An 11,445-nucleotide genomic window follows, 5' to 3' on the forward strand; every position below is an offset into this window, starting at 1 on the left:
AAACTAAAGAAGAACTGAAACGCATGCCTTTGACTAAGTCTTTTATCCACAGCATCTTAACAGTCCCAAATTAGATACAAGACACAAATTCCACCAGCTAGACCAAAAATTAATCAGGAAGACAATGAACTAAAGCTACAAAAAAAACACCATACAATAAAGAGATAGAACTAAATTCACAAAATGAAACTGAAAATATGTTTTGAACTCTAGTTTTCCATTTCATTCTTCAATTCAAGCTTCACATGAGGTAGAACCAGAGATCATGTACCTGATTACAGCAAATGGAACAAGTAAAATGAGCTGAAAAGTGAAACAGCAAGAGTAGAAGCAGCAATGAAACAGTAGCCAGCAACAGCAAAGCTCAAACCCAGATTTTCAAGTCCCAAAGATCAAACCATTTCTTCAAACAGGTGCAGGAGTTTGAAGTTTTAAAAATTTTTGACTAAAGGAGAGGATCAGAAAATCCAAACTTAGCAGAATTTTGAGCAATTTAATCCAAGAAAATGCCGGAAATCAGTGTAATTTTAGAGTTTTCAGCCGTTTTGTTTTTTTAGGATATTTTCTTCTCTAAAATTTGACTTGAGCTTGAAGAAAAGGATGCCTTTATAGGCAAGGTACTAGGGCAGCCTAAATAAATCAGATTTTGCATTTTGACCCTTTTTGAATTTTCATTTTTTCTTAAAGATCCTTTAGTTCAGAAATCAGATTTCACATTAGTCCCCACCCCAGCTTCCTAGAAGTTTCCCTAGTCTGTTATTCAGAGACTCTTTCACCTAAACTCCCTAAACTACCCTTCAGGACCCTGTTAATTACTTTTGAAACCAGACCAAAACATTGGGTCAAATTGACCCAATTTCATTTAGTGGGTCTGTATAACTCAGGTCTTGGGCTTCAAATTTCAGGGTCCAAATCTAATCTGAACTCTGTCAAACCCAAATTCCAAGTCAACAAACAAAATTACCAACCAAAACGACCTACTGAATCACAAAGACTCATGAAGTTTTGGGCTTAATTCGCACAAATCTAACACAAAAGGGAAACATGCTAAATAACAAATTAACATTAACATGCATAACAAAAATGACTCTGAAGAACTAACAAAAACGAGAAAGAATCCAGAAGAAAGAAAAAGATAGAAGACAGAAAAAATGATGAAAAAGAAAGGAAGAACAGATTAAACAAAAGGAAGATGGGAAATACCTACAAAAACTCGGGCATCAAGGGGCTGAGATTGGGTCTTCAAATCTCTCAATTTTCAGCTCAATCTGAGATTAATCGTGTGCTCTTTATAAAAAACACACGAATAAAGTCAGAATCAACCTAAAATCTTCAAAGAAATCTCGATTATGAAATTTTAGGATTTTAGGGTTCAACTTTGATTCAAGATTTGAGGGGTTCAAGTCTGATTTGAGGAAAAAGGGGTGTGGATTTGGAATGAGGAGGTCGTGGTGGTTATGTGGTGTTAATTTGGATCGGTTTGGGACCGGTGCCGCCGGCTAAGAGCGGTGAGAAATGGGGGCGGCGCTAGGGTTCTTTGGTCTGAGGAAGACGAAGTGAGAGAGGGCATTTGAGAACTGACTTGGTCTTTTAGGATTTCGGACATTTTTATGTGTTTAGGGAAGGGCCTTGACGGCCGTTCGATGGAAGGAAATGGAAGGCTCAGATTGAGCTAGAGTTGGGAACTCAAAACGACACCGTTTCACATGAGATGCTGACCGTATAAAGATCCGGGTTTGGGCCGATTTTTGGTTGAATTGGACGGGTAACGAGTGTTAAATCAATTGTGCTTGGTACTTTAAGGATTTGGCCCAAGAAAAATTTGATTCTTTTTACTTCTTTACCTTTCATTTCCTCTTTATTTCAAATTTCTTTTCTTTTCAAATTAAAATAAAAACCTAAATTAATCCTTAAACTAAAATATTCTAACAAATTAGACTAATTACTAAAAATAGTATTTACAATAACTAATTAATTACTAAAAAAACTATAAAATTTAAAGCTAAAAAAATCAAAAAATACGAAAATGAGTTTTTTTATTTTTTATTTTTCCATTTTTGTAAAACGCTAATTTACTAATTAATCTAAAAATATAAAATAAAATCCTAAATGCAAATGCAGCATATTTTTGTATTTTTTATGAATTAAATAAAATTAAACGTGCACACAAAATGCAAACAAACAAGAAAATAATTCCTAAAATAACAACTAATTAAAAGGAAAAATCTAATTTTTGGGATTTTGTAGGAGCAATTCAGGTGAGGCAAAAATCACGTGCTCATAGCTGCCCCTCTTTGCTCGGGGACACGAAGGGTTTTTGGGCAAAGATAAAATGAGCAATTATGAGTGATTTTTGCCCGTTTGACACTCCGTGGGAAGCATTTTTGAAAAGAGTCTGACCGAACCTTGCTTCAAAGGTTGTCTACATATCCTTGGCTACAAAGGAATCAGGTCAGTGTAGTTCTGGAAGTTTTGGTAGCTGGGACTACCGGGAATCTGTGATTTCACTGTTGCTGCTGCTGCTACTGCTTGCCGAACTCCTTATTACACCAAAAATGGAAAATAAAAAAACTAAGCTAGCTAAACCTATCAACTACGAGTTACAAGATTCCTATATATAAATCTCTTGAAGCTTGATCTTGAGTCTTAGCTGGTTCTTGCTGTGGACTCCAATCTGAATCTTGATGCTCGTTAGTTGCAACCACGGGTTCATTCTTCAGCTTTTGAATCAAGGCGGGACATGCAAAGATTGTGACTTCAATCAAATTTCGAGCAGTCCGCATCTTTCTCCGCTTCAGCACTCTAAGTTCACTTCTTTTGTTCTTTTCTCTTCTTTTCTTTATTTTGGATTGAGACTCATTCTTTTGGTCATCTCGAACCCTGTGCCTCGAGGTCAAACCTGCTCAGACACCAAAACAAACAAACGAACGAAATTTTTCTGCCCCAGTTTTCACTAGGAAAATTTCGTGAGTTATTTGCAAAAAAAAATCTAAACTATTTCTTCATTGAAAGCAATAAAAATCAGGATTGTGTACCCTTGGGAGTAGGGAGTGAAGTCCTAAATTGGGAAGATTGCCAGGTTATGCTGGAAAGATAACCGGGTTATGTCGGAAAAGAAAAAGGGTCATCGGGTTATGCCGGGGAAGTTATCGGGTTATGCCATAAGAAAAGAAAAAGGTCCTCGGGTTATGCCGAGAGAAAATAAAAAAGGTCCTCGGGTTATGCCGGGGAGGTCCACGGGTTATGCCGGGAGAAAAAGAAAAAAGATCCCTGGGTTATGCCAGGGAGGTCCACGGGTTATGCCGGGAGAAAAGAAAAAAGGTTTCTGGGTTATGCCAGGGAGGTCCACGAGTTACGCCGGGATAAAAGAAAAAAAAGGTCCTTGGGTTATGCCAGGGAAGTCCAAGGGTTATGCCGGGATAAAAGAAAAAAAAGGTCCTTGGGTTATGCCAAGGAGGTCCACGGGTTATGCCGGGATAAAAGAAAAAGGTCCTTGGGCCAGGGAGGTCCACGGGTTATGCCGAGATAAAAGAAAAAAGGTCCTTGGGTTATGCCAGGGAGGTCCACGGGTTATGCCGAGATAAAAGAAAAAAGATCTTTGGGTTATGCCAGGGAGGTCCACGGGTTATGCCGGGAAAAGAAAAAAAAAGGGTCCTTGGGTTATGCCAGGGAGGTCCACGGGTTATGCCGGGAGAAAAGAAAAAAAGTCCCTGGGTTATGCCAGTCAGGGCCACGGGTTATGCCGGGAGAAAAGAAAAAAGGTCCTTGGGTTATGACAGGGAGGTCCACGGGTTATGCCGGGATAAAAGAAAAAAGGTCCTTGGGTTATGCCAGGGAGGTCCACGGGTTATGACGGGATAAAAGAAAAAGGTCCTTGGGTTATGCCAGGGAGGTCCACGGGTTATGCCGGGATAAAAGAAAAAAGGTCATTGGTTATGCCAAGGAGGTCCACGGGATATGCCGGGGAGGTCCGCGGGTTATGCCGGGGAAAAGAAAAAAGGTCCTCGGGTTATGCCGGGGATAACTAGGGAATGGGGCCCTATGTTGAAATGATGCAGCTAGAGATTGGAGGCCCTATGCTACCATGATTTTGGGATTTTCTTCTCTTTTTTTCTTTTCATTTTACCCTTTTTATTTCATTTCATTCTTCAATTCGATTTCCTTCTTTTTTTGTTTTTTAGTAAAAATGTAGGAAAGAATTTGGAGGAAACTTCCCTTTTGGGTTGATTATTACTGCGAAGCTGTTTCTAGCTCTTGCGCATTCTTTCCTTTTTGGTTGCACCTGCTTCTTGCACGGTTGCTTTGGATTACATCTTTTCAATTTTTCAAATGAAGAACATTGTTAGTTTGAAACGGTGGTTGGTTTTGTGGCCTTGATTGTTTTGATCACTCGATCTCGACCCAACTTTTGGTGAGAACCTCTGCTTGCTGGATTTTCTGAAGATCGATCTCTTTCTTAAACCGAGGGCCTCAACTTTTCAAAAATTTATAGTGACCGCTCGCCCGTATGGGGCTTTGGTCCTTTCACTTTATTCTGCCTCTAGGGGCTTTTGCCTTGGCTTCCTTTCATTTTCAATAACTTTGGGTTTCAGAGCATCGGCCGTCATGGCCAGTCGGGGTCGACTTGATGCACTCGCTGAGGTTTGGTACTTTCTTTGGACTTGGCTTTTATTAAGCGGGACCCTGTAAAACCAATCTTGCCACCTTTTCTTTGTATTAGTTTCGGAAACAGAGTTAGACCGAAAGGGATTCAAGGAAAAGTAAACAAAGGACAAGAAAATGAATTTAAAAAGAAGTGTCCCTTTTGGGGAGGAAAGAAGGACTTATCTGGGGTTGCATGCAGACTTCAATAGACATGACAAGCTTCTTGGACTGGGTGCCCGATCCGCACACACTATCCCAACTTCCAATAAACCACATTGCGAACCGTGTTTCAAAATCGAGAAACCTTGCCAGGACTCTTTCAATACCAATGGTGGTGAGGGGTTTCTTCTTTTCGATCAACAGCGCCCTTTGCGGGTTTTCGCCAATCGACCTCTCTCATTTCTCTTCTTACCATCGCCTTATAGTGCTCTTTTACGAGTTTTCACTAACAAGACTCTCTCATTTTCAATTTCTCTGCTCACCGTCGACTTATGGTGCTTGTGGGTTTTCACCAATAAGACTCTCTCGTTTTATTTCTCTCATCCTGGTTGCATGGGATCCAAACAACTACGTTCTCTGATTTTGAAAACCTTTTGCCAATTGATTGGAAGGACTTGAACAAGGTTTGGGTAAAAAGAATTGGATTGAATTACAACTTTGGAACCGTTATGGCGGGATCATTGCCGACCAATATAACATCTGCCCCAGTTTCACTTTTTGGGGAAAACTGGTTTTTTATTTTGTTGTGACTGAACCCTAGAGAGAGACTGCCTACGTATCCTATCGGAATCAAGTCGAACGTAGTTCAGGGAAACATTTTGTTTTTGTTTTTTGTTTTTCTTTTTGCTTCTTTTTTTTTTCATCATTTAATTTTCATCATCATATTTTTTTTTACAAACATCTTCGAGTTCCAAAGAGGGTAATGAAAGAAAGATAACCAGCTCAAAGGGTTAGCAAAGGATTGGAGTGTTTGGGGTAGCAAGAATGAAAGCCTTCGTCATCCCAATCGGATAATGTTGTCGCTGCAGAAAGACTAAACATAGTACCTTTTGACTGCATCCACATTCACAGCTGCTTCGGAATCATTTCCTTCGATATCTCCCAAGTATAATGCCCCTCTTGGCAATATCTTTCTGATGATATACGGGCCTTTCCAATTAGGAGAAAATTTTCCTTTTGCTTCCTGATGATGGGGAAGAATACGCCTTAACACGAGTTGCCCCACTTCAAAATTTCTGGGCCGCACTTTCTTGTTGTAGGCACGGGCCAATCTTTGTTGGTACAACTGCCTGTGGCAGACTGCAGCCATTCGTTTTTCATCAATCAGGTTTAACTATTCCAGACGGGTTTCGACCCACTGACTATCTTCAACTTCAGCTTCAACAATGATCCGGAGAGAGAGGATTTCAACCTCCATGGGTATTACGGCTTCAGTGCCATAAACCAAAAGATACGGGTTGCTCCGATTGATGTGCGCACAATAGTGCGATATGCGAACAATGCAAATGACAACTTTTCATGCTACTGCCTCGAACTTTGAATCATCTTTCTCAAAATCTTCTTGATGTTCTTGTTTGCTGCTTCGACGGCACCATTGGCTTTAGGCCGGTAAGGAGTAGAGTTCCGATGCGTTATCTTGAATTGTTCACATATCTCCCCCATCAAATGACTATTCAAGTTTGCAGCATTATCTGTGATGATAATTGCAGGGATACCAAAACGACAGATAAGATAGGAGTGCACAAAATCTACCACAGCTTTCTTGGTGACAGATTTGAGAGTGATTGCTTCAACCCACTTCGTGAAATAGTCGATGGCGACCAGTATAAATCTGTACCCATTTTAGGATTTTGGCTTGATTGGCCCAATGACGTCCACTGCCCAGGCAACAAATGGCCAAGGCGCTGACATGGGATGCAGTTATGTGGGAGGTGCATGAATCAAATCACCGTGCACCTGACACTGATGACATTTCCGAACAAAACTGAAGCAGTCTTTTTCCATGGTCATCCAGTAGTAGCCCGCTCGGAGGATTTTCTTTGCAAAAACATACCCGTTCATGTGGGGTTCGCACACTCCGGCGTGCACTTCATACATGATTCTTCCAGCCTCTTCGGCATCAACACATCTTAACAAGTTGAGATTCAGAGTCCTTTTATACATGACATCACCGCTAAAAAAGAACCACTTGCGTGCCGTCTAATGGTTCTCTTTTGGTCTCCGCTAGCTTGCTCAGGGTATTCTTTAGTTTTCAGAAATATCTTGATGTCATGATACCATGGCTGAATATTTGGTTCTTCTTCAACCGTATTACAATAGCCATGCCTTTCCCGGATTTGGATCTCCAAAGGATGAATGTGGGCATTGCCTGGGTATGGCAGCATAGAGGCCAAAGTAGCAAGTGCATCAGCTAATTCATTGTGACAATGTGGGATGTACCTGAACTCTATTTACTTGAATCGCCTGCCAAGTTCTTCCACATGTTGCCTATAAGGAATAAGCTTGACATCTCGGGTCTCCCATTCTCCTTGAGCTTGTCGGATAATCAGATCCGAGTCCCCCATGATTAGAAACTCTTCGACATCATGGTCGATTGCCATGTTCATACCCATAATGCAGGCTTCATACTCGGCAGTATTGTTTGTGCAGAAAAACCGAAGTCGGGCTGTGGCTGGATAATGCTCACCAGTGGGTGAGATCAAGATTGCCCCGATTCCAACACCTTTTGCGTTTACCGCCCCATCAAAGAACATTTTCCAAGCATTGGTGTCTTCGGATATTGCCTCAACTGAATTCACCTCTTCATCCGGGAAGTAAGTGTTCAAAGGTTGGTATTCATCATCGACCTGATTCAGCCAAATGATCTGCTAACGCCTGGGCTTTCATTGCCGCTCGAGTGACATAGACTATGTCAAATTCCGTGAGCAGGATCTGCCACTTTGCTAATCTCCCAGTGGGCATTGGCTTCTGGAATATGTATTTTAAAGGATCCAACCTGGTTATGAGGTAAGTGGTATAGGCTTGCAAATAATGCCTCAGCTTCTGAGCGACCCAAGTTAAAGCGCAGCAAGTTCTTTCCAATAAAGTGTACTTGGCTTCATAACTGGTAAACTTCTTGGTCAGATAGTAAATGGCCTGCTCTTTCTTTTCGGTCACATCATGTTGCCCGAGGACACAGCCGAAAGAATTTTCCAAGACTGTTAGATACAAGAACAGAGGCCTCCCTGGTTCAAGTGGGACCAATACTGGCGGATTTGACAGATATTCTTTGATTTTATCAAAAGCTTCTTGGCACTCGTTTGTCCATTTGATCGCCGCATATTTCTTTAACAGCTTGAAGATGGGTTCGCATGTAGATGTCAGCTGGGCAATGAATCGGCTGATGTAGTTCAATCTTCCCAACAAGCTCATAACATCTTTCTTGGTTCTTGGAGGAGGCAAATCCCGAATAGACTTTATCTTTGTTGGGTCTAACTCGATGCCTCTCCGACTGACTATGAATCCCAAGAGTTTACGGGATGGTACCCCAAATGCACACTTTGCATATTTACGTAGCCGCTCAAAGAATTTTCTCAAATCCCGAATATGGTCATCCTGGGTCCTGGACTTGATGATCACGTCGTCCACATACACCTCTATCTCTTGATGCATTATACATGAAAAATGGCAGTCATGGCCCTCATGTAGGTTGCCCCGGTGTTCTTCAAACCAAACGGCATGACCCTGTAATAGTATGTGCCCCAGGGTATGGTAAAAACTGTCTTTTCTGCATCTTCTTCATCCATCAACACCTGGTGATATCCTGCGTAACAATCCATGAAGGACTGTATCTCATGTTTGGCGCAGTTATCAACAATGATGTGGATGTTCGGCAAAGGGAAGTTATCTTTGGGACTTGCTTTGTTTAGATCTCTGTAATCCACACACACTCGGGTTTTCCCGTCTTTCTTTGGCACTGGAACTACATTGGCTAACCACGTGGTGTATCGAACCACTCGGATCACCCCCGCTTTCAACTGTTTCGTGACTTCTTCTTTAATCTTGTCACTGATATCAGTTTTAAACTTTCTTTGCTTTTGCTGGACAGGGGGTTAATCGGGGTAAGTCGGCAACTTATGAACCACCAAATCAACACTTAGCCCTGGCATGTCGTCATATGACCAAGCAAACACATCTTTGAACTCAAACAAGAGTTGGATTAATGTGTCCCGGGTTTTTCCATCTGTGTGAATGCTTATCTTGGTTTCCCTGATTTCTTCAGAACTACCCAAATTAACCGGCTCAATATCATTTAAGTTCGACTTAGGTTTATTCTCAAATTGTTCCAACTCTCGATTTATTTCCCTAAAAGCCTCTTCTTCATCATATTCTGATTCTTGGTTCATTATTTCACAGTTAGACATCGTGTTTGAATCTGGTCATAAAGTCCGCAAGCATGTCATGTTATTTAAAGCCGCATTATTAGAACTGAAAGAAGAAAAAAAAGAGAAAAATAACAAAAATCAGAAGGAATAAAGAAAGATGAATGATGAAATATTGATTTCATTTCATTGAATTTGAAGATAACAGGGTTTACATTGGAAATTAAAAGACAGGAAACTAAAGAAAACATCCGAGTTACAACCTGAAATAACTCGTGATGCAGAAAAAGTGGCAGGACTAGTCTACGGGACTCCTGCCTGATTGGGAATGGCGTAGCCTTCCAGTTCTGCAGCTTGGCATTAGGTCCCATATACAGCACCTCAGCGGTGCTTGAGCCTTCCCCTGGTTGAACCATGTGGGTTTCGTACAACATCTGCCTCATAGCCCCACAGATTTCTTCAATTTCCTCGGCCGTAAAGGCCTCATTCCTCTTCCTCATTGTATTTAGGCTTGACAAATGTCCTATGAAGACGCGGAACTGGCTGAGGCAAGTCCCAACCATCGTTCTTTCGTATATCTGCCCAGGTCTCATCAGCTGGCGTGGCTTGGAAGCCCACACCAAAGCGCTTCTTGCTAGCAGCCAGAGTGACAGGTTCAGTAATTCCATGCAATGAAGTCCCGAGCCCCTTCCCGGGCTTGTAACCATGTCTGATCATTTCTTTGGCGACCATAATTGACGCATTGGAGAGAAAGCGTTGAGGGCAGGGTTTTCCTTCTTCAGATTGGTACGCGACCACAATTTCAAAAGCCTGGTAAACTATGTGTTCACTTCCCTCTCTAGCTTCAAGAGAAGGGACTGACGGGTCCCGATAGATCGATTGCTCATCTTCCCCGTGAACTACAATATCCTGATCTTCATGTTCGAATTTCACCATCTGGTGGAGAGTAGAAGGCATAGCCCCTGCTGCGTGAATCCATGGCCTTCCTAAGAGGAAGTTGTAGGAAGTATCCATGTCCAAAACTTGGAAAGTCACTTCGAAGTCCACCGGGCCGATAGTCAGGATCAGATCAATCTCGCCTATTGTATCTCTCTTTATGCCATCAAAGGCACGCACACAGACGTTGTTGGGTCGGATTCTCTCATTACCGATTTCTATACGTTGCAGGGTTGAAAGTGGGCAAATATCTACCCCAGAACCACCATCAAGCATGACCCTTTTCACATAATACCCTTCGCATTTGACTGTGTGAAGGACTTTGTTATGTGCGGCCCCTTCCGGCGATAGATCACTCTTGCTAAAAGAGATTTGGTTGATTGCAAAAAACCTCTCTGCCATCCTCTCCAACTATTCTACAGTGGTTTCAATAGGCACATATGCTTCGTTGAGAGTTTTGATCAATACTTTTTGATGTTCAGTTGAGTTCATCAGCAGAGACAAAAGGTAGACTTGATCAGGAGATTTTCGAAGTTGGTCGATTATCTCGTAGTCTGCCGTTTTCATTTTCTGGAAGAATGCTTCTGCTTCCTCAGCACTCACTGGCTTCTTAGGTGGGAAACACTTCTTTGTGGCATTATTTACTTCCTCCAGATTAAGGTACTTCTCAACCGGGTTATTTTCCTTAATTTCTCCCAAGATATCTTTGCCTTTGTAAGTTACTACTGATTTGTTATAGTTCCATGGCACCACAGTGGGATCTGTCATGGGCCTTTATGGCACGCGGCCAATAACCACGGGCTCACTCAGCCTTGGGGGAATTATTGGCCCCCGCATCACGTAGGTCCCTTTGGGAACATACATTTGAGCTCCCCTGTTTAGCTCAAAACTTCTAGGAGGACTCAATGACATCTGCTCTTTCTTGCGGCCTCGAGGGACATAGAGAACGACATCTTTGGAGGGTGCTGCCCCAGTTTTAATTCCACCTTCTTTCCATCTTCTGAGGGGTGGTTTTGCTCTTTTTCTACCCATTGTCTTGTTTTGGGACCGCTTTTGGTTTCTTTTCCACGTCGGCTATGGCAATGATGGCTTTTAGAGCTGGGTCGAACTCTCTGTCCTTGCAGATCATTCTAATAACCGGCCCGTTGTTGTGAGCCGGTAGTGGATTGTTGGTTACATTAGGAATATCTTCGTCCCTTAGCACTATTCTCTTTTGTTCTATCAGATCTTCCACAACCCTCTTCAAGGTCCAACAACTATCTATATCATGCCCTTCTGCCCCTGAATGATAGGCACACCGGGCGCCATGTTGGTAAGAGGGTGATTCTGGGTTTTGCCTATTAGGGGTACGGGTTGCAACAAACCCATTTGGACCAATTTGGGGAATAGTCTAGAATAGGACTCACCAATGGGTGTGAAGTTTGTTTTCTTGGGTGGTCCCCGGGTATGGAAGTTGTTCTGTAGAGGTCGGGGGTTGTAGTGAGCTTGGTAAGGAGGTTGATTT

At 42.1% G+C, this 11,445-nt stretch overlaps 1 protein-coding gene across 1 annotated transcript; it reads right to left on the reverse strand.

Annotated features, from left to right (window-relative positions):
- LOC109233582 lies at positions 235-7,244 on the reverse strand. Its single transcript, XM_019399466.1, has 3 exons — positions 7,112-7,244; positions 6,816-7,012; positions 235-303 (listed from the first exon to the last, which is right to left on the reverse strand). Exons 1-3 carry the CDS (start codon positions 7,242-7,244, stop codon positions 235-237), a joined length of 399 nt encoding a protein of 132 aa, XP_019255011.1.

The sequence above is a fragment of the Nicotiana attenuata genome, chromosome 10 (genome assembly GCF_001879085.1).
Source record: "Nicotiana attenuata strain UT chromosome 10, NIATTr2, whole genome shotgun sequence".
Classification (NCBI taxonomy): Eukaryota; Viridiplantae; Streptophyta; class Magnoliopsida; order Solanales; family Solanaceae; genus Nicotiana; species Nicotiana attenuata.

Coding starts and splice junctions, on each gene's coding strand:
- LOC109233582 (XM_019399466.1), bottom strand. CDS start 7,244: ATGGCAATCGACCATGATGTCGAAGAGTTTCTAATCATGGGGGACTCG. Junction 7,013..7,111: donor GCAACATGTGGAAGAACTTG/GCAGGCGATTCA, acceptor TGCCATACCCAG/GCAATGCCCACATTCATCCT. Junction 304..6,815: donor CAAGTGGTTCTTTTTTAGCG/GTGATGTCATGT, acceptor TTCACTTTTCAG/CTCATTTTACTTGTTCCATT.